Source organism: Apostichopus japonicus, chromosome 16, assembly GCF_037975245.1.
Source record: "Apostichopus japonicus isolate 1M-3 chromosome 16, ASM3797524v1, whole genome shotgun sequence".
NCBI lineage: Eukaryota > Metazoa > Echinodermata > Holothuroidea > Aspidochirotida > Stichopodidae > Apostichopus > Apostichopus japonicus.
Window position 1 is genome coordinate 6282208 of NC_092576.1, and position 23779 is coordinate 6305986.

General features: G+C 38.2%; 1 protein-coding gene across 2 annotated transcripts; it reads left to right on the forward strand.

Annotated features, from left to right (window-relative positions):
- The first annotated feature begins 88 nt into the window (after positions 1–88).
- On the forward strand, positions 89–23512 carry LOC139982068 (uncharacterized). 2 transcript variants are annotated; one of them, XM_071994586.1, is made up of 9 exons: positions 89–246; positions 3235–3370; positions 6860–6944; positions 8017–8082; positions 8630–8793; positions 11309–11468; positions 11754–11794; positions 18336–18420; positions 22107–23512. In XM_071994586.1, the coding sequence occupies exons 2-9, from the start codon at positions 3329–3331 to the stop codon at positions 22427–22429; spliced, it is 966 nt and encodes a 321-aa protein (XP_071850687.1). In that variant the 5' UTR covers positions 89–246; positions 3235–3328; the 3' UTR covers positions 22430–23512. The 2 variants fall into 2 exon arrangements, with proteins under 2 accessions (XP_071850687.1, XP_071850688.1); XM_071994587.1 differs by lacking the exon at positions 8017–8082.
- Positions 23513–23779: the final 267 nt, after the last annotated feature.

The following is a 23779-nucleotide window of genomic DNA, read 5'->3' on the forward strand; positions in this document are numbered from 1 at the left end:
GAAACGACTGTTGATTCGGTAGTATATACCACTGATCTGTACACTTAGTGTACAGATCAGTTGTCTATACGCAACCATAGAATTTCTATGACACAAACACACTGCTTACCGGGAATTCCCCTAACTGGCACCCTACTATATCATAAGTAGTACTCGCACTGTACTGTTGTCGCAGTAACACTGCTCAGTGCTTGATTCCTGGTTGACCCGCATTCTGCTCCGTACAAGAATCGAGACCAAAATAACGTAAATTTCAATATTTCCGATCTTGTCCAATGATATGTTGTCAGTAAATGATTTAGGCTCTAAGCAGTAGGTCATACTCAATCAGTTATACTTTAGTAATCGTAGGCTTATAATGATCCCGTTAAAACTTAAGGTCTAGCCTAGGCTAGTCCATAAACTGGGCTGTGTGTTACGGTATGTTGCACAATCCTGCATAGGTGTGAACGTCCAGAGACCGTAACACACAAGTCTTGTTCATTGACTAGGCTAACCCCAGTCCCGCAAGAAGTAGCCCATATTAGGGCTATAGAACTTGTTGTTTATATAATTATACTGCATAGCCGCCCTAGTCACTTACCATGCATGCCATGACTGTCCGGTACGGTTTTGAAACCACCACAACGCTTTCGAGACGTTTCGCTCAACTGTCATTTCACCCAACTTATACCATTTCGCCCAAGCTGTTTGGACAGTTCGCCCAACCGCTTGGATGTTTCATAGCCTAAGTAGGCAACACTTAATTAGTCGTTACTACACTGTAAAGTGTACACAACTGCTAGTGAGTCTTGCAAATGAGGCTGCATGATTTCACCAGCTTCCTGGTTTGACTATCGCACATAATTAGATAGCCAAGTTATAATCCACAAGCCAATAAAGATGCTTCTACATCAGTAGTCTCTTAGGATTATGAAAGTACTGCCTTCCATGCCTTCTTAGTTGGCAAGTGGTTGTTCATGTGCCCAGAATTATCAGTAAATCTTGACCACAGGCAACTGGATTGAAACTAAGGTGACCTTGAAAGCTGAAGATCGGGGCCTGTCGTAGCAATAGGATGAACTTTACTTCCAAAGTACCTAATTACCTATACATTGAATCATCCTCATGGCCCGTTACGTTCCTGTATACAAAAAGTAACCACTTCCGGTATTTATTGCGGAGATCATATCCACTCTGACATCATCACAGAAGGCAATGGGTCTCGGGCCTCTCTGCCTTGGTCCATTTAAAACTTCTGTGATGACGTCATCCCACTTATCATTTGGCAATAGAGACCCCTTCATCTAATCATTATTCCATAAATATAGACTCACATAGGATATTTCCTACACAACCAGCCTCCTCTTCAGTCTTCAACCTTAAAACAGACTCACAAACAGAGTGGTTGCGTTTTTGCAACCACATTTTCTAGTTTGTTGTATTGTTATTCACTGGACTGGATATAGTAAGCCTAGACCCTTATATCGGCTACAGCTGTCTTTTAAGATGCGATATGACAAAAACCCTTATTTTGCTAAGGATAAGAAAGTACTCGAGAATGTCCAGAGGAGGGCTGCTAGGGTGATTAATTCCTTAGAGGGTGTTCGTTATTAGCTCAACTAGTTTAGCTGATCGTCATAGGAATGCATCTGTCTGTCAACAGTTGTCGAAAGGCCACCATGCGCATGCTGTTTGATCATTTCTTGTCAAACTTGGTGAGGTAATGATCCATAATTAACAGGTTGAAACTCATGCTAGCAAAAAGTTGATAAAAAGTCATTTGCGGACAAAGAGAGATCAAACAATGAATTCACGCAAAAGCCTACTGTACTCCTTCTAGGGTAAATGTTTGATTTTTATCAAACGTGGTCAGAATGTACAGTTAGTGCTTGGTCATAAAACTTATTCTTACTGTTGATGTCAAAGGTCAGCTGAAGTCACATGAGGTCAAAACGTGAAATTCATATCAGAGCCTTCTCATCTGCCAGTTTTTGTGTTAATATTGTGACTTTATTTGGCCATGGAGATCATCAGTTAATGGGCCAAAAATGTGATTCATTTTTATATGGTCAAAGGTCATCTGAATCATATCAAATACTGCCTCAGAAACATTTACAAAAGATGTGGTCAACATCTAGCAGATAGCATCTAGCCGATCCATACTTTTTTCAATGTCTCGTTGACATCACATACAGTAGTTTGTAGTTAAGCTTCTGTGTCATAGGCTCTCTTGTTATAGGAGGTTACCACACTGGAGCTTAGGAGGTTACGTGGTGACTTAATTGATTCAGGTTTGCAAGATTATGTTTGGTTTTGACAATTTTTCCTTACACTGATTTTGTCATGTTTGCTAATAGTAGTTGTACCAGAGGTCATTGTCTTTAAACCCCAGAAGTTACAAAGTATGATTAATATTCGGCATAACTTTTTTTCTAATAGGGTTGTGAATAAGTGGAATGGTTTACCTGAGAAACTGGTGCTTGCAAGCAGTGTGAATGGGTTTAAAAATGCTTTCAACTCAAGGACAAGCACTTTAATCATTGTAATCGGGTCTGAGTGTTAGTGTCTTTGGTATTTTCTTCTCTCCAATAGGGTCCTTGATGGGGACCTAAGTGTCCCTCCTGATCCCTTTTTTCTACTTTTAACTAAACTAAACTTAGGCTATCTTGACAACGTAGGGCTAATGTACACTATGTATAGTGCACACTTCCTACAGCAGTTGGGATAATTTCCAAGATACCCTAAGTTCAACTAGTAATGCAAAATTATCAAATGGTTTTGCAGTCACAATGTCAGTGAATTGTTGTTTACCATAGATGAGCCTAGACTTATCTTCTTTACAAAAGTTACACAGACTCACATCTTACATAATTAAGTTGTAACACATTGCAAAACTTAAAGCGTGGATGTTGAAAATTAAAACTATTTTCAACAATTATTCTTTCAAAGAAAATAGTTGGTCATAATTGGCTCCACCATGCTACATGGGGCCTATTATAAGTAACACATTGCACAACTTAAATGCGGGGATGTTTATATTTAAAATATTTTCAACAATTATTCTTTTAAGTAAAACAGTTGGTCATAATTGGCTACTCATGGTTATTATAAAATAAGTTTTAATCTTAAAAAATTAAAGGTATGGATTTTATCATTTGTAGCATGACCCACTATTAACTTGAATGCAAGCGTGGACTTGTTTTGTGTTGCCAAATATCCTATTATAAAATGCCACACTCTTTTTACTTTTAGGATACTGAAACTGTAAAGGCTCATCTGCGGCAGTACTTTGCACACCCTGTGTTTTCTTAGCCTCATTGAGTGACGAAAATCGTTCCTGTTACAAATGGCGACACATGAGGCATATATCGAACAGCATTATCATAAGGTACAGTAAGTGAAAAAGAACCAACATTTTAATGTCATTATCAGGTTATCTGTAATACCTTGCAACTGTTGTGAATTTAAAAAAAAAGAACAATATGTAGAACTGCGTACTTATAATCTGGCAGATTGAGGTGTCTCCAAATTATTTCAAGACCTGCAGTATAATGAGTTTTTTTTATAAAGAAGGGTCAGAAGTGATCATTATTAACGTTACATAGTGATGATTTTTTAAAGGAGACCTTGTATGTATAGGGTTTGAAATTGGTTGTTAAAAGTAAAATCATTGAAAAATGAAGAAAAATAAATATCCCCCTGTGTGTGGTCCCCCTCTCTAAATGTTAAAGTAGAGGTTAATTGATGATATAAATTAAGGTTGAATGGCTTGTAGTTGTCAAAATAACAAAAATGAAAAGTTCAGAATAATAAGTCAGAATAATTAAATAAGTGTCAAAACCAGAAATTACAAAAACTATTTCACCTATTTTCTACATAAAAAAAAATTGGAAATATAAATGGTATTCATCTCTTTGGAGAAACAGTCTTGTTAAAATATTTCTGTTATGACTCACTCGACCAAATCCATGATATTTATGTTTGGAAATTGCAAAACTATGTACATACCACGATTGTGGGCTTGACAAGAGAATAGGTGACCAAATAGAATTTCTAGCATATTTGCTGTAATAACATGGCAAATGATTGTTTGTTATTGGCAGGCGATGTAATAACCGATGAATGCTTATATGATATGCACATTAAGATGTGAATGCGCGCTGAGCGCACAAAAAATTTTGGTTATATTTTTCGGGCAAGTTGTTACAGCCCCCCTCCCCCAAAAAAAAAATCAAATTGGTCTCCTACTGTATGCCTATGCTTACAAGTAGTTGCAGACAATGGAAAGGGCTATTAGAGCCAAGCAAATCACAAGAAATGCTTACCAACTTTTTCATTAATAAGTTTGTTAGAATTTGCTCTGATAACGTGATTCAATTTCTGATAGGAATCGGTTTTGTTCTTTTAACTAAGAGTCTTATGCCCTCACTCCACTAACTTGTTTTAGTGAGGTGTCTGATGAGGACATACTAAACTAATCAAGTTGTGCTCGAATAAAACCAGCTTATCCGGTCCAATCCCTACATCCCTTCATAAGACCTCTCCCAAATTGTTAAAAAATCGATTAGAATATGTGTTCCCTGACACTTTGAAGCATGCCATAGTTACCCCTATCCTAAAGAAGGAAGGTCTAGATTGTATCCACACAAACTTAGGGCCTGTTAGCAATCTCTCCTATGTTTCAAAGTTATTGCAAAAACTGTTCTGATGCAACTTGACAAAGCCATATCTTGACCAAAGTTCAACTGTGACCCCAGTGGCGGAGCGTCCATACAGTCAGGGGGGCTATGGACTGCTGGCGCCCTTTTCAGCTTTTTACAACTTTTTACTTATTCGTGATTATGGACTTTTTATTGCACTCTCATCTACCTATTGACATTTGTCACATTTTGTTGGTGTAATTTTCTGACAAACTGGCGATGACACCTATTTATTCTTCGTTTATCTGCAAATTAGCAAGGCCCGAAAAGGATCTTTTCCTGCGATCTAGGGAGTATCTTTACTCAAATCTTTCATGTACGCTCCGCGGCAACCTGTGGTGGCGCTCCGCTTAGATAGTGTCGAAAAGCGCCCCCCCCCCCGACCAATACCGCTAGCTCCGCCACTGTGTGACCCTAATTCATGCCTTTATTTCAAGTCACTTAAATTAGTGCAGTTCTCTTCTATACAGAATCTCTCAAAATACCCTTTCTAAGTGGCAGCATCTTCAGAACTCTGCAGCTAGAACTGTGACTGGTATTACTTATGGAAATAATCCAGATTCTCTCTCGTTCTATACTCTCTACACTGGCTGCCAGTCAAGTATAGAATCCTCTTTAAGATATCTGTATTGGTCCACAATTGTTTGTTTGGAAACCCCCATGTGTACCTGAGTAAATGCATGGTTCGCTATGCCCATACCCGATTACTATGCTTGTCTCGTATCCCTAGGTGTAAAACTGAAATGGGTAAAAGGCGCTTTGAATATTGCGGCCCCTATATTTGGAACTGGCATCCCTTAGACACTCTTGGTATCACACAGATCTAGCTATTAAATCTAGCCTAAAGACTATCTATTGTAACTTAGCTTTTGTTGATTACTTGTAAAGTCTTGGTACAGCGCAGTTGAGTATTTTTTATTACTGGTGCTTTATAAGTGGTCTGCTATACTTTACTATACTATATATACCATACTATATATACTATACTATACTATACTATACTATACTATACTATACTATACTATACTATACTATACTACACAATGTGTGCAATGTGCCACGTCAGGCAACTCCAATTGTATTTTTTGGTGCTTCCATTGGACAACCAAACAATCCTTCGTACAAAAAAATATGAAGGCAAGGTTGTCCGAAGGACAACTATCAAATTTTCTTAAAATTGAGCCCTGTACACTTACATAATATTTCAAGAAAATTCCATAAAAAGACCACAAAAGGAGCTCTGAATCTTACTATGTACAACAAAATGTCCTGCTTTTGTAGACATTGTATAAGTAGTGTAAAGACTAACACTTTCAGCAGTGGCGGACTGGCCACACGGCATTTGGGCAATGCCTGGTGGGCCGGTTGGGCTGGGGAACGTGGTGAAAATTCCAGCCCTTTTTCACAGTATTTAACAGAATACAGACAAGCTGTGTAGAAATAACTGTGGGAATCAGCTCATGAGATCACCATGCTGGTTAGTCGGTTAGTTCGTAACAAAAGAACGTGTTATTGGCAACCCGTCCGTGCTAATGGATTTATTTAGGGTTTTTTCCATTTTTTCAAGCATGTTGTCACAAAATGCTGGATAAACTAAATAAAATCCAGTTTAAAACATATATTTTTGTCTATTTTTGTTTACGTTTCCTCAGTTTAATCAACTGTTCCTTCTGGAAAATTATTTTTTGGTCATGTTTAAAGGTTTATTGTAACCTACAAAATTGAGAAATATAGCACCATTTTGTATAGATCTAGGCATTCCTTAACTTCAAAAAAATCTCAATGGCGAGGGGGCACCCATCCCTTTAGACCCCTCCCCCAGGATGGCGATCACTATATGTATGTAGCATATCAATGGATAATGGGCCGGTGTAGGTGGAAAATGCCCGGGCCGGTTTTAAGACCCAGTCCGCCCCTACACTGTCTTCCTTGTATTCTTTGGGTTTCTTGCCTTTTGGAACCTTAGCGGGCTGGGCCTTGCAACAGTTCCATGATTAGAAGTTTTTTTAGTAAACTTATATTTTTTATCTATATATTTCAATGAGGTTCTGTTTACATTCAGTCTCAGGTGTCTATTTTTAAAATTCCTAGAAGATTTTGTAAAAGATGAAAGCATCTCATAGTTTGCCACATTGCTGCATGACTTCATTTTATTCACTTATTTGGTTCGTCCACAGTATCATAACAAACACCTCACCAAGTCGGAAATTTTAAGTACGTTATCAACTTTTACGGACCTTCGGCCCAAGTATGACAAATTTGGTAAGTCACTCCCAAGACTGTTTTCCTACAGTGCAATGTTTATCTAGATTCTGCATTATGTCATAGCTTTGTGTCGCTGTGATTAAGACATGGAATATTCAGACATAAATGGATATCCTTCAATCTGACTAAGAGATCAGTTTGTTTGCTTCACCTTTGTGAGTTATTAACCATTTAATCCCACAGCAGACAACGATATGCCCATAAAATGTTCTTCATATCATTCTCATCAATTGGGTGCCAATTTGGTGTGTACTAAAGGAACGGGATATTATTTTCAGTCGCCTAATTGTTCACTTAATTGTCAAGTGTGTACCGCCAGATACAGTATGTAACAACTTCAAGTTTTCAACACAAACTAGAGATTTGAAGGTGACAAGTGACATCAACGAAAACAACAACCTACTGCATATTTTACATTAGTTGGAGATCTATCATTTAATCCATGTACACATGTGATATTGTGTCTTGACAGTTTAATGTAGTACGTTTCATGTTCAAATGCCTATCACAAAGTTTGATCACTTCCTGGTGCCATTATAGTGTTTTCAAAAGGAACACAATATTCTTGTCCAATTACCCGTTGTTCTTTTCAATGGTCAAGTGTTTACTTTCAGATTTTTGTATGTACATTCAACAGAAACGGCTGCTTTAAAATCAACTTGTTACATTTGGTTGCCAAGTAACATCGACAAAACAACAACATATACTGCATATTCCTCAGAATGTAGATTTCTATGGATGTTTTAGCTAAGAACTTAAGACATCAGCTATTTTGTTCTTTAAATCAAAGTTATCACCATTTTAATAAATGATTTATTATCATCAAAGAATGCAATTGCACAACTATATTAAAGTTTGCTTGAAAGAGTATGCCTAATACGTAATACTGACTTTGAGCAGTATAAATGTTACTTAAAACCAATGCAATAACTTGACATCATCAACACTTTTCTTTTACGTTTGTCGATGAGTCATAATGCTCCGGTTTGCCTCATATGAGAAAACAGGTATGTATGTCAATTATTATTGTTTTTCATTGAAGTTGAATTCAAGCTTATTTTGTTTGTAGTTTTTAGCTGCAATACAAGAAAGGATCTGCTTTGCTTAGAAGGCACCATACCTGTGAGCTTTAAAGGTACGTATTTAGTGTGCTATGTCAGATGCGATGCAATTTTCATTATTTGATATGGTATATATATATCAGAGTTGGAAATAGATGCATTTCATCTTTAAGAAAAACTTAAAAGTAGACTTTATACTGAGATAGTTTACCATTCCTAAGCTTTTCAGTATCGGCTACAAAATCAAAACAGGTTTTCATTTTCACCACCTAAGAGCAGATGGTTGTACTTGCAATGTAATTTAACTCTCCACAAAATGTATTTGATGCCGGTGAAAAACATGTATCCTTATGTGATAATGTTGTCAAAGTTGTAAGGTTATCAAAAAAAAGCTACAGGCAGCTGCAAAATCCTACAAAATCAAAAATCAAACAGAACGGCTTAACTCTGCATAACTACATTACTTCTTATGTAAAACTGCAGTGCCTATTGGATGAAACTACACAGTGCCAAACTTTACATCGTATGCAGCCCCACCACTCCAGCCCACCTCCATGGACTCCACCATATTACATTTGACACCACACCTAAGGTTTTTTTTCCCTGTAATTTTGCTTCTAGGATCAACCTACAACATCCCAATCTGTATATGGCTGTTTGAGTCACACCCATGCAATCCACCAATGTGCTATGTACGTCCAACTCCGATGATGATGATCAAACCGTCAAAGCATGTAGATGTTAATGGGAGAGTATACCTACCATACCTTCATGAATGGAAACATGTAAGTATGATTACTATACTGAGACATGCATATGGTACTTACCATGCCAAGCTTTTATATATACGTACCATACCTTCATGAATGGAAACATGGAAGTATGATTAGTATACTGAGATATGCATAGGTACTTACCATACCATGCTTAATGTATACATACCATACCATACCCAACTGGAAACATGTAAGTATGATTAGTATACTGAGACATGCATATATGGTACTTACCATGTCACACTTACTGTATACCTACCATACCTTCATCAATGGAAACATGTAAGTATGACAAGCAGTGTTGCCGCTATGACGCGATTTTGACGCAATGGCTTGCCGATTTGACGCACTGGCGTTCAGAGAGAGAGAACAAAAAGAGGGTTTCATTTTCTCCTGAATTTTATACAGTGTGAATAGAGATAAAAAACGTTTCAAAAGGCATGATGTTCAGAACTTCAACTTGAAGTGATGAAATTTTTACTGTAAATTGTTTCCAATTTATCGTCAGAAATGTTAAATCAGCGATCACTAACTTTACCGTAGCTATGTTTTTATATACAGTCACGCAGATTTAGCTCGATTGCTGTAAAGCTAAATCATATATCGTAACGTGCACGTGTACTGATGCATTGCATACACTACGATGGCTCGCACTACCAGTGTACTAAATAAAATATCTGTATAGCCTACCTTACATTACATTGCAACAGGGTCAGAAATAAGCGGGGCAACGGGCGATTCGCCCTAGCAAGTGCTAAAAAAGCCCTGCGAAAGTACAATTGCGAGGGCGAAAAAAGAAAAAAAATCGCCTGGTAATATCAGGTGTCTGTGTAAGTTGAATTGTGACATGCTTTTGCTTTAGCTAGGTTTTGCTAGTAGCAGCGCGAATCGCACAAACAGTTCTCACAATCCCGCATCAAATTTGAAGCAGTGCGGGAGGGTCGCGCACAGTCACCGGGAACTTCTCGCACAGTCACTGGCAATTTTACGACTTCCACTAAGCAATTTCAGTTCCAGCGACAATAACCTAAAACCCCCACAAATCTCTAACCTAGCCATCTGTTTATTCGTTCAAGTTGTGTCTCAAATAAAAAATAATAATATCCAAGAAAAACTGCAACCTTCGACCACATATTAGCCTCACTACCACACTAAGTCAATGGGAAATGTAGCCTAACCAACGGTTTGACAAAAAAAAATAATCCGTAGCTTTGTTTACAACTTTCAATTTGCTTGAAATCGGCAGTTGTTTGGAAGGTATGTGCTATGTCTTAAAGAGGTAATGTTGTATTTTACGTACACCGTTGCTGTGGCGATGGATTGAAGGTTTTAACATCGATTACTTTTCAGCGGTATAATGTTTTCGTATTTGGTGGTGAGTGATTTTATCCACAAACTAAAAAAATTGATCAAAGGAAAAAGCACCTTGAGTGAAGTAAACCTGTGTTTTCTACTGCATTTCAGTTGATGGGTTATTGGTTTTTTGTCATATATTCGGTGGAATTGACGTTAGTTGCTAAACGATTGCAAATTTTGGCAATTAAACTTTCATACATTATGAAGTATTGAATTACATACTATTTTAACTCGTTTGTTTGTTGGGTTTAAAGTGATATTGAATGAGGTGTCTCAAGAGGCCCAGGGAACCAGAATGAACACTCAGGTATAGCCGTTTCTTGCCATCTGGGGGGTTTGTAATACCAAACATTTTCTTGTACGATCCGCGCCAACCGATGGTGGCGCTCCGCTTAGATAGTCGTGCCTACAACTTTGAATATGATGGCTATGCCCCTGGTACTCAAAATGTAACATCGTGAAGAGTCACGATAACATTGAAAGTTTGTGTTTTTGGTTCAATAGAATAATTTGCCCGAAATTTTTACCCTCCCCTTGGACCTCTCCCCCAGGACAGTGGTGAGTCAAATATTCAGATATTAGCCATTTTGACTCAATGGGAAATTTCTTAGAGGAAACACTGATGACAAGTATACTGAGACATGCATATGGTACTTACCATGCCCTGCTTAATGTACATACCTTCATGAATGGAAACATGTATGATTAGTATACTGAGATATACATAGGTACAGTACTTAACATGCCAAGCTTAATGTATACCTACCATACCTTCATAAATTGGAACATGTAAGTATGATTAGTATACTGAGACATGCATATGGTACTTAACATGTCACGCTTAGTGTATACCTACCAGGCCTTTACAAATGGAAACATGTAAGTACACCAACATCCAAGCATTTTTACCTACATTGTATGCTCACCCATACATTTTAGTATGGTAATATGTGCACACAATGTAGTTTTGTCAATTGAATATGCAAGTATTCTTACCTATGAATTATAGTTCTCTGACCATTGTGTTGCGTTTGCAATTGATCTTTGTCTTTTACACTTTCAAAAATGAAAATTTATAGAAGTATACTTTACCTGTTACAAATATATTTCATCATACAGCATGGTTACCTTGGCAACAAAACCGCTTTTTACTTTGTCGCCTCTGCAGCCCAATTGTGACTTAATTGGCCTGATACAAGTGATGATGATCATATTTGGAGAGAACTCCCCAGTATATTCTCGGCCGGCGGACCAACCCCGAGTCATGCCCCAAATGACTACACCATACCCTGGTTTACTTCCACCCTCATCACAGGCTCCAAGACCAGGTTAACCCTCACCTATGGGTGAAGATTTTCTTTTCCAAGTTATTTTGAAACTGACACAGAGCTGAAGTGTGGTTGCATCTCGTAACTTCACTATATTCTCTATCAATTTTCAAGGTATTGCTGAAATTCCTCGCTGTCTCTTTTGGATGGTAAAAAAAGCAAAATGTGGATGGCAAACAGTTTATGTAGAATATCCATTTAGTATAATAATATATAACACTGGGAAATAAATTCCATAAACATTCGTAGGTTTGAATTATGTTTGTTTCATTTCTTGACATATAGTTCAGCATTTGGTGAACCGCGATCCAAGTATGGGAAATTGGGTAAGTCACTCCCAAGACTGTTTTTCCTACAGTACAATGTTTAATCTTCATCCTTTTCAAATGCCTATCACAAAGTTTGCTCACTTCCTGGTGCCATTTCAGTGATAAGAACTATTTACTATTTGATGACTTGCATAGCCTACACACAAACGCCAAACATTTACTTCACTCCCCTCTTACGTGTCTCTCTGCACTAACCCACCTTCCTAAACATAATATCGAAAGGGAAGCTTGGACAGATGGCATATTTGGTATGTAATTGTACCACATTGAGTACAAGAAGCCTATGGTTGTGGGCGGAGTTCAGTGGTCATTTGAGTTCACCAGGGGTCAAATTTTGAAAACCATGTTTTACAGAATATTTCAACAAGGAGAGATGTAATAGTTAGTATGATGATGTATCTGGTTTAGTACAAGAAGCCTGTTGTAGAGGTCAATTGTTATTTCAGGACAGTCTGTGTCATGGGAAGTAATTACTTGTCACATTACACGGCTTTTCACTGTATTACTTATAAGTATGTTGTACACCCTCACTATACATTTTGTCAGATAACATATAGAAACTACTCATGTTACATCATTGAAACCACAGTGCAATTCTGCATTCTGGTTAGAGAAGGTCAAAGGTGATTTGGGGTCACCAGGGGTCAAATTATAAAAACATGTTTTACACAATATTTCAACAAGGAGAGATGTAATATTTAGTATGTTGATGAATCTATCAGGTTTAGTACAAGAAGCCTGTTGTTGAGGTCTGATGCAATGGTCATTTCAGGACAGCCTGTGTCATTTTGAATTTGTTTGTCACATCACACTGCTTTTCACTGTATTACTTAAAAATATGTAATACATCCTCACTTTACATTTTGTCAGATTTCATGAAGAAAACTGCTCATGTTACATCATTGAAACCACAGTGCATTTCTGCATTCTGGTTAGAGGAGATCAAAGGTCATTTGGGGTCACCATGGGTCAAATTGTGAAAAACCTTGTAGACACGATATCTCAAGAATGGAAGCTTGCATCAATCTCATATTTCGTGTGAGGAGTACCACTTTAAGTAGAAGAAGCCGATTGTTTTTTTTTGTCGAGGCCAAAGTTCATTTGGGGTCACCAGGGGTCAAATTGTGAAAACCCTGTAAACACGATATCTCAAGAAGGGAAGCTTGGACCATTTCATATTAGGGCCATTCTCGGTCACGTGTGTGACTGAAAAATGGGGAGATTTGCACTTTACCACTAACTACTTTAGGTAAAGAAAGTTGGGTTGATTGTAGTACTTAAGTATGCACTAGGGGACTCTTTAACAATACCATATAGCTTAGCCAAAATCAGAACATTCATGTGCTGGCTTTTTTTCACAAAAAAAAAACATTGGCAAATTCCTCAGTTTCTAAGAGGGCTGGATAACCCTAATTTCTCATGTTTCTACCTTAATGTGTTTTCATTCTAACAAGACATTTCACCTAATATTTCGCCTCTAAAAACTAGCATAATACTACATCAGCTAAAAAATTCGGTCACGTGTGTGACATTGTTGGGTCACGTGTGCGACATTCTGAATTTTCATTGCATAGTATCAATTTTTGCAGTGCAAATATTGACTCTAGTATTGCCCACAGAACAGCACTGATGTTGATATTCCATAGGAATTACTTTAAAACAGTTTTACTGCTTCTACTTGGGGGGTCACGTGTGTGACATTGTTGGGTCACAGGTGTGACACTCTGCATTTTCATGGATGCTGCAATTTCATTGGATGAAGCTTTCTTCATTTTCATATAACACTGTTGTCATGCCACACACTCATAACATAACAACAGTCCAAGTCCACAGTGCTGCTGCAATTTCATTGAATGAAGCTTTTATCATTTGCAAGACACTGTTGTTATGCCACACACTCATAACATAACAACAGTCCAAGTCCACAGTGCTGCTGCAATTTCATTGGATGAAGCTTTTCTCATTTGCATGACACTTGTTATGCCACACACTCATAACATAACAACAGTCCAAGTCCACAGTGCTGCTGCAATTTCATTGAAGAAGGCTTTTCTCATTTGCAAATTACACTGTTGTCAGGCCACACACTCATAACATAACAACAGTCCAAGTCCACAGTGCTGCTGCAATTTCATTGGATGGAGCTTTTCTCATTTGCAAATTACACTGTTGTCAGGCCACCCACATAAAAAACCAGTCTGCTAACAATATTTAGTCCATTTAGGTTTGTTAAATGCTCAACTTAGGGCTTCAATGTCACACACGTGACCATAAATGTCACACACGTGACCAATAGTAGGAATAATTATTTGACTGGATATTTTGCAGAACTAACAGTCTTTATCAAGAACGGTAGCATATCAAGTGTGGACATCATAAGGCACATCAGTTACTTTTTATGAAAACTTTTGCGTTATTTTAGTCACGTGTGTGAGTGTGACATCAAAATTATGCTAATTAGCACCCATTATTAACGAAGAATTGAAGATCAGGAACCTCTGCTTAAGGAATGAAATAAATTAACCCATGTATATGTGACAGTTGATAACTGAAATATTATTTCTAGATACTCATGTAGAACAAATATACAGTTAAAAACTACAAATTTTGGCTAAAACTTAAAATAATGCAAATTTATGCAAATTAGAATGTTATGGTTGTAATTTTAATGAAAAAAAATGAAATAGAAAACTTGAGGTATCCCTCTAAAACAAAAAATATAACATTTGGTCCTGATGAACACTTTAATTTTTTCATGCCAGTTTCATTTTCCAGATAATTGTCCTTTAGTATGTAGTTGTGACATGTTCAGTACAAGAAGCATATTGTTTCTATGGAGGTCAAAGGTCATTTGGAGTCACCAGATGCCAAGTTGTGGACACTTTGTTTGTCCCACCGACCAACCCATTAGATAACATGTGAGTTATGCCTCATAAAAATAGGAGGCTGTTGGCAATTGGAAATAAGCTGATAGGTATCCGTAGAAGCGAATCAAGACTCACAGATAAATCTCCATAGGCTTCAGCATGGCGCTTTGCTGCATACTTTCGCTACATACTTTGTGTGCAAATAGGTGTACTATTTGTACTGTACATACAGCGGTGCTAATGGAACTTTTCCATCATATTCAGTTTTGAATGTAGTTACGTTGGGGAAATGACCAGGCGCTGTTTACAGAACATAACTGTTGCCTAGTTAGATTTGTTACTATGACCAATCTCATTGCAAGTTAATTGTGTAAAACGGTCTTACTTTGACAGTGCGTTCACGAGCTGTTTCTGGATCGGCTGTTGATCTCAAGCTGTGTGTCTCGTCCACCAGTTTCAGCTACACTAGGCCTTAAAAGTAACATTTGACTTTCGTCAGGTTTATGATTATGGGACAACTCGAACAAACCTGGCTAGGATTTAGCCAATTTTGTGAAGACTTGGCCAGCAACAGTGGGGTAAAATTGGATTCATTAACACAACAACGTGAAGAATATCAGCCAGAATGCCAATACACTTAAGGTGGCAAAGCATCTAAATTATTTCTTAAGTCATTTCCAACTGGCTAGCTGTCATATTCGCAAAATGTACAACAATTTAAGGAGTCTGAGACAAGTTTACTGTAATTGCTGCTAGAATTTTTGGAAGATAGATGCTCTTACAACCTCAGATTTTCATTGCGTATATTGCTTTGATTTAAGCAGTGTAAAGGAGTTATATTGATATATTTTCGCACACCAACCTGCAGCTAAAAGACAAGATAAATTGGGAAAATGTACGAAGTCCCGCTAATCGAGTAGCAGTTCAAAGTAGCAGTGAGGTACTGTATAGGCTTAGGACTGGCGCACACCTAGCTATTGTATAGTAGGCCGCTGAAACAAAACGGTGTTTTCCGCAAACAAATTTGTCAGCGGAAAACAACGTTTTTTTCAGCGGAAAGTACCGTTTTTTTTGGGAGGAACAGAATGACTTACTGAAATGATTAGGCATATGGAAGGATTTAGGAAGATGGAGAAGATAGGATTTGACTGTAACAGGATAAAATGTAGCTTCGAGACTAGATTTAGGATAGCTAAGGTTGTAGCTTAGGCTGTAAGCACTAGCTTAGGCTGTAAGCACAAGTTTAATTTTAGTTAAACAGCGCCACCTTTTTGGGTTGTAGTTTTCGACATGCCTTACTTATACAGCCATTTCCAGCGAAAATCAAAGATACCGCCTTTTACAACTCTTTTTTTTAAACCATCATCGGACCGCAGTTTTAATACTTTATTAGATACTCAATCCTTCATAACGCGGGCGTCCCTTTGCCCTTTTATCCGCCGACCGCCTCATACTTCTTTAATAATCCCTAATTACAAACACCCCAAGCCTCCTCTAAATTATAAGCAGCCTAACTTTTCTGACATGAACTCAGTCTAACCATCCTTGATCGACGTTCTTTGATACTTTCTCATGTTATTTTAATCATCCTGCCTGAATTTGGTATCCTAAATTTGCGGGAAAATATAGTGTACAGGTAAGTGAAAAAAAGGTGTTTTCCGCAGATTTTTTTCAGCGGAAAGTAATCAGCGGAAAGTAACGTATGCGGAAAACAACTGAAACCCCTTTGTTCATAGATGTTGTAGATCTATACTATGAAGACTTGAACAGCAATCATATTGCCTAGTGAATTTTGCGTTTTCGCGTATATTACAGGGGCATATCCAGGGGGGCGCAACAGGCGCGCGCCCCCCCCCCCTATTGGCCGTCACCAAAAAAAAAAAAGTTTAGCAAAAAAAAAAAAAAAATTGATGACGACCTTTATGTGAGATGTCGGTGATCACTCAACCCCCCCCCCCCTCCCGTATGCTTTATTTTTTGTTTGCCAAAAAAAGGTTCTGGCGAAGATCGGCGGCAGTTTTAGAAACATAGATGGTATTTGTGTTTGTATTATCACTATTAACACTAAGTGACATGCCAGCCATACTAAATTGTGCATTTTGTGTCCATTTTTACTGGAAATGTTGCTTATCAGTGGCGGCGGAACCGGGGGGGGGGGCTCAGTCCCCCAATGAAAAAATTGAGGGGGAAAATGCATGATAAGCCCCCCGATATTTACCAAGGCTCCGAAACGTGCATCTGCCCATTTTTCAATGCATACTTGTCGATCTGTCCGATGCACATGTATACTATATAGGTGTAATAATTTTAGCAATTGCTGGGGGACCCTGGTCCCTCGGCCCGTCCTCTGGCTATAGACCACATTGTCACCCCAACCGCGTCTTCACGCCCCGTGAAAAGTGGAAGCAGTTAGTGTGAGTACCGGTAAGCGTAACACAACTTCGTCTTAGGGCCTAGGCCAATGACTTGCCTCATTTCAGCCAGTTCTCCAACATCCCCTTACTTAGTGGCGGAGCGTCCATATATACAGACAGGGAGCGGATCCCCCCCCCCCCCCATCCTGACGGACTCAATTTGACTGCTGGCGCCCTTTTCAGCTTTTCACTACTTTTAACTATTTTATTGTGCTCTCATATACCTATTGACATTTGTCATATTCTGTTGGTGTAATTTTCCGACAAAATGGCGACGACACCTATTTGTTCTCCGTTTATCTGCAAATTAGCAAGGCCCGGAAAGGGTCATTTCCTGCAATCTATAGGGAGTAACTTTACTCAAAAATTTTCTGTACGCTCCGCGTCAACCTGTGGTGGCGCTCCGCTTAGTGTCGAAAGCGCCCCTACAGACCATTCTTGCCCCCCCCCCCCCGACCAATACCCCTAGCTCCGCCACTGCCCTTACTACACTCAAAAACGTCTTTGCGAGTACACTCTGAGTAATAGCTACTACCATACAAATTACAATGTTTTTACAGATATTTACGTGCAATCTGATAAATTGCAGGCTTGAGACCCATATTTTAGGGCTAGGTATTCGCAGTATAAAACACTCGGGAAGTGCCGTTTCCGGCCATCGGTGGGTTTGAAAAAACCGAAAATTTCCTTGTACGCTCCGCGCCAACCGATGGTGGCGCTCCGCTTAGATAGTCTCCACACATTAGCCCCCCCCCCCAATAATTTTTCCGTTCCGCCGCGCCTGTTGCTTATTATTAAGGTCGAAAAATGGATCACATGGCACCAATTTGCATTTCAGCCCTTCTTCGTCCCCCAGTACGGCGATCATTCATGCCTGACGCCCCCCCCCCCTATTGGAAAATCCTGGATACGCCCCTGATATTTTTAGTCACGGTCCAAAAATAGTGAGTACTTTTAACAATATTTGTCTAGGCTTGAAAAGAAGCTTGTTGTCTTTGGTAGAGATCAATCTGTATGCTGATAAAAGAAAAGTTTCCATCTCGGTTATCAGCTGCATTTGATGTTATTTACCATTGTATTATGTAACTTGACAGGTGACATAAAGGAAAACAGGTTCTTTTTAAATAATGTGCCAGTAGCTGCCCAATTCCAACATCAATGTCCAAAGGTAGTTTTCAAGTACACTCGAAGATGAGTTTGAAGTCTGTAGACTCAGTACACGATATAAGACATCTTTCCTATGTTGTTTATATACAGGCTTCATCGGCTTCTGTAACGAAGAAAGAAACCCTTCTTGAAGAACGTGAAACTGTAGACATATCACAGAAATCAACTTTGGCAGGTAAGATCACAATGAAAAGATAATTTGTGCTGCTTGTGGTAAATTTCCAGACAGATGTTTCCTAATGTAAGTCTGGTTATCCTTAAATAGTCCTACCTGCAGATGTTCAAAGCTGTCAGGTGAGATGTAGGAAGGGGATGGGGAGGGGGTGGTGACTTGAGTTTATTTAAGTATTGCAGTATTGGATATTGCAAACTGTCACTTATGTTTAGATATTAAAAGCCAAGTGAGTCTGCAGAGGTGTAAATAAATCAAGGAGTATCATGGAAACGTGTGAAATCTTTTCGATGCCTTGCCAAAGGCAGAAGGAATCTTTGCGATGGTGATGGTATGTGCATGTGTGTGTGTGTATGTGACCCTTGGGGTACATTTCATATTTGGTATGTAGGTTCCCCTTAGGTAGAGCTGGTTTGGAAGTTTTATTTGGTATTGGTGAAAGGTCAGCACAGGTCAATTTCTGAAAACATTGTTCGCACAATATCTCAAGAAGTGGAAATTTCAGGGAGTTGTGCAGCTTGCCGTTGGTGAGCAGATGATCTGTAGTGCTTTTCATGGATGTCAGAGGTCATTTGAGGTCAACAGTTGGAAAAAGGGTGACAATCTTGTAAACATGATATCTCACGGAAGGGTAGGCTGGTCAATTCTTGTATGTGGCTTCTGGATTTCCTTTAATTAGTCAGCGAAACCTATTGTTTGTGGTGAAATCATTTGGGGTCAGCAGAGAACAAAGTGTGAATGTATCAAAAGTGCTACTCCAGAAACAGAACATGAAAGGAGCTCATATATGCAAAGTTTGTACACAATTTGATGTAGGACAGAGTGCATTTAAGGCAGGCGCGTAGCCTAGGGGGGCACCCCCCCCCTTGAGCATATTTTTATACATTTTTTTTATGTTTTTATGATATCGCTAGTAATTTCAAAAGAGAAAATGCTAAGATGCAACTTACAAGGCCTGGGAAGTGCCATTTCCAGCGATCTGGGAGGCATTTTCAGCCAAAATTTTCTTGTACGCGTCGCGCCAACCATGGTGGCACTACGCTAAGATAGTTTGCAATGCCGTATCTACGGCTCTGATATTTTCCCTACATTTTCGCCCCTCCCTTGGCAAATTCCTGGCTATGCGCCTGATTTAAGGCCACCAGGTGTGAAAACTTGAACACTATGTAAATACTGTATTTCCAGATAGAAAACTGCAGCAACTGATATGTATGGCTATGGCTGCTCTAAAATGAGTACAAAACATATTGTTTTTGGTGAAGGGATCAGGTTATTTGGGTTCAGCAGAGGTTACATCCTGGAAATGTTAAAAATGACATCATATGGCATGTTTGATCAGATGTCATAGTGTCTTTTGACTTTCCTTTAATGAGTTTAAAAACCCAGTAGTTCATTGTGAAGGTCAAAGGTCATTTGGGCTCAGCAAGGGAAAAGTGTAAAAACTTGAAAAGCACTATATCTGGATAATTTTGTTTTCAAGAGAGAATTTTACTTTACTTTAAGTCAATGGTTGATGAAGGCTAGCAGAATATAATTTCTAAAACCTTTCTTTTTTGATAGGGATGTGGTCAGTAATAACCTTTTGGTTTCAGCATGGACATGTTGTGCAAGGACATGGTGTACATCAAAGCATATAATCCTCTGGTAGTCATGTGATCACTATCTAATACAAACAATCTAATACATCTAGGTATGGGTTGTTTATCTGAAACAAATTTATAGCAATTAAACTAAGGTCATTTGGGATTTGATCATAGACACATTGAAACAGCAGGCTAGACAAGCTTGAGTATGTCAATTAGGATATGTGTACAAAATAAACATATAACAACCTTGGAGGTTCATGTGATGTGCTCCATGGTAGCATTTAACCTCCATTCTACTCCTTTGTATTCATGTATCCATTCTACAACTTATGTCATAATTTGATAACTACCACAGTCCTGAAAGAAAACGTAACAAACCCAGAATTTTAGCTTAGTGATTCACGGATCAATGTTTACTGCAATTTTTTCATTTGCAAAGTTGCTAGTTTTAAAAGATTGAACTGCAGTGGAAACACATACAGCATATCAGGACTTTACAAGCACATTGCACAAGTAGCAAATGACAAGATTCGCTGTTCCTTAGCAACACAAATCTGATTACCTTACATGCACTCACAAATGCAGATTAAGCATTTTCTGACACAGAGAAAATAAATCTCAACATAGTCTTCATCCAAACTAAAGCAATTAATATCAACCTTAAATGGCAGTTATAGTGTCAAATTATAATGGTTAAGAAACTCCTACAATTTGAAACTGACAAATTATTAAAATAACATACATGGTTAAGAGCAACAGGAGCACATCACAAGACCCTGCATGGTTTGTATATTTTCTTAGTGTATAGTGTGACATCTAGACTTATATATATGTCGCTGGGGTCAAGAAGCTAATAACATTTAGCATATCAACACCTCCAATGTCTTTCTTGTGGAATATTGTAGAAAATAAAAGCCTTACCTAATTTCACTTTATAATGTTTCTACTTTTATGGCGTCAAGTGAGGTAGATCACACCCTCCTAAAATCTGAAGAGTATGATTATGATTTTGAATTATTTGGTCATATCATCTAAAGGCAGCTGTTATGTTTTAAACCAGTGACAGTTAAAGTTGTTGTGGTAAAACTTATGCTTATTGTGTAAGTGAGCAGTTACATCAACAGTACCTTAACCAAACGGAAATCCCTCCCTTGCAGCACAAGAGTATTTGCAAGCAAATAGCCCTGGCTGAAGTTCATACTGCAGATGGAGAGCAGTATAAATCTAAACATTGTCAGTGTTTAGATGGTTTGATGACATCATGTGACACAGCAATGAAAGAAAGAGGGACATTGTTTGTTGTTGGTAATATATATTACATGCTCACTCTAACAACAAAGAGCTGAAGTTTCATTTACAAAAGTTAACCTGATGAGATTCATTTGATAGTTTGACATCTGGATCTCTGCTGACCCCAAATGACCTTTGACCTTCACCAAAAACAATAGGGTTCTTTTACTCACTATAAGAAAGACACATGCCAAATATGAGCTATGTCATGTAACCTACAGTATCTTGGGATGTCGTGTTTTACGAGGTTTGTGTTTATGAGGCTTTACATAGTGTGACATTTGATCACCCCAAATGACTTTTGACCTCCACTAAAACGGTAAGGTTCTTGTACTTATTTAATTTATAGGGAAGCCACATGAAAAATATGAGAGCCAATAAAGGTTCCTATCTGAAGATATTAAATGAACTGTGACCAACACCAAATAGTGTAAAAACTTAACACTATATAAGGCAATTATACCATGCATATATGACCTCCTTTCATGTCAAGTTCTGGAGATACAGTGTCTTGGAGATTTTCACATTTTCCCTCTATATAGGAATAGGTGACTTGGCCAAATATGGCAAGGAACCAATAAAGAATTAAATTTATTAATATTCCACATAAATTATATCATCTTCGGCTATTGAACTGATTGAAAAGAAATTTACTTTGTTGTTATATATTAATACATGGAAAACAATCTAATAGTCAAGTGATGAATAGGAAAAAGTGTCTCATCCATATTTCATAATTGATTTTATCAATTGGTTTGTTGTTCTAAGTGGGATCCTTAACTATAATTTGTCTCACTCTTATTTACATTTCAGCTGATTACGGCAGATTAATGGTTAATGTTGCCGATGATCTTACTCTAGACAGTTGTCTGAAATTAGCAACTCTGTTTCGTCTACCACCGGCAGAAACTGATATGCTACGCCGCGTTTCTCAGACAGAGACGTCAGGAATCACTCTGCTTAACTTCCTGCAATCACGAAACATCATCAGCATGTATGATGTCACTAACCTACAAGAGGCTTTGCTCTATATTCAGCTACACCGAACAAATGAAAATCTCTTAGCTCCATATCAGTCTAAACTCTTAGCTTCATATCATTCTAAAGTTGAACCCTTTCGGTTTGATGGATACTAGTGTTCAAACGATAATCTGAATCCGAATCGGGCCGATTATTGCATAATCGGAACATAATCGGAATCGGTAAAAATTACGTGGAATACCAGTTATGGCATACCGATTATTCGAAAATATATGGAAGTTGAAAATATCATTATGCAAAAACATATGGAAGGTGAAAATATCAACTGATGTTCTACTGTAGGTTCGTTCTTTTACTACGAAACATTAAAATAAAGACACCCTCTATACGTCTTTCACAATGTAATTTCATCAAATTAGGCTGCCAGGGTCGCCGATTTTGCTTCCCTCGTGGTTAATGACTTCATATTTCTCGGCACAGTAAGCATGGTAACAATACCAATTTCGCGAATTAACGAATGTGCTGGATATATAAGGCTTATGTTGACTAGCTGAGTATAGGTTATAATGTTTTAGGCATGAAAAGCTCCGTAGTGCAGTATTTTATGCACTAATTTGTAATTTTGATGTTTCTTATTCTCAAAATGTGCAAGGGGCCATACTTCCCTGCCCATCTATAGTGTTTAGTTGTTATGAATAAAGACACGATGTTCTTGATTCATGAAGATAGATTGCCTGTTTATTTCTTACTCGTAAGTGCGTAGCACTGCCATCTTTGAGAGGGCGTACTTCAAGAATACATATCATAAATACATAAAGAATGTCATTACAATAACTGAACACAACACCATCACCTCCCTTTTACCGTGGACCCTCTTATCTCCATTTTTATCAGGCGCGTAGCGAAGGGGGAGACCGCTCCCCCATCCCCCTTGAGCATATTTTTTGTATTTTTTCGCTAGTAATTTCAAGCTTAGATGCAACTTACAAGGCCTGGGAAGTGCCATTTTCAGCGATCTGGGAGGCATTTTCGGCCAAAATTTTCTTGTAAGCTTCGCGCCAAATTATGGTGGCGCTACGCTTAGATAGTTTTCAATGCAGAATCTACGGCTCTGATAGATTGCCTACATGTTCGCCCTTCCCTTGGCAAATTCTTGGCTATGCGCCTGATTTTTATCAACCTTTGGATGTTTGCCGCAATGACCTCAAAATAATTTAATTTCGGCAGAAATGCTTATATGCTTCGAATCCATAGCCGTCGCATTAGGCCTAACACTAGGTTGTTTAATAGTTAAACAGGTCTCGGAATGCGGTCTAGAATTTTGCTCAAATCAGTTATGCACAAGTAAATTGTTCATGTGAAATAACAATATTGGAGTAGTTTCTAGTTGTTATGAATGCTTTACATCAATCTGGTAACATTTTACAGTAATTATAAACAAGTTACATTTGCTGCTCAGTTTGATTGGCCTAAGCTTACATCTTCTAATTGAACTTGAATGGAGT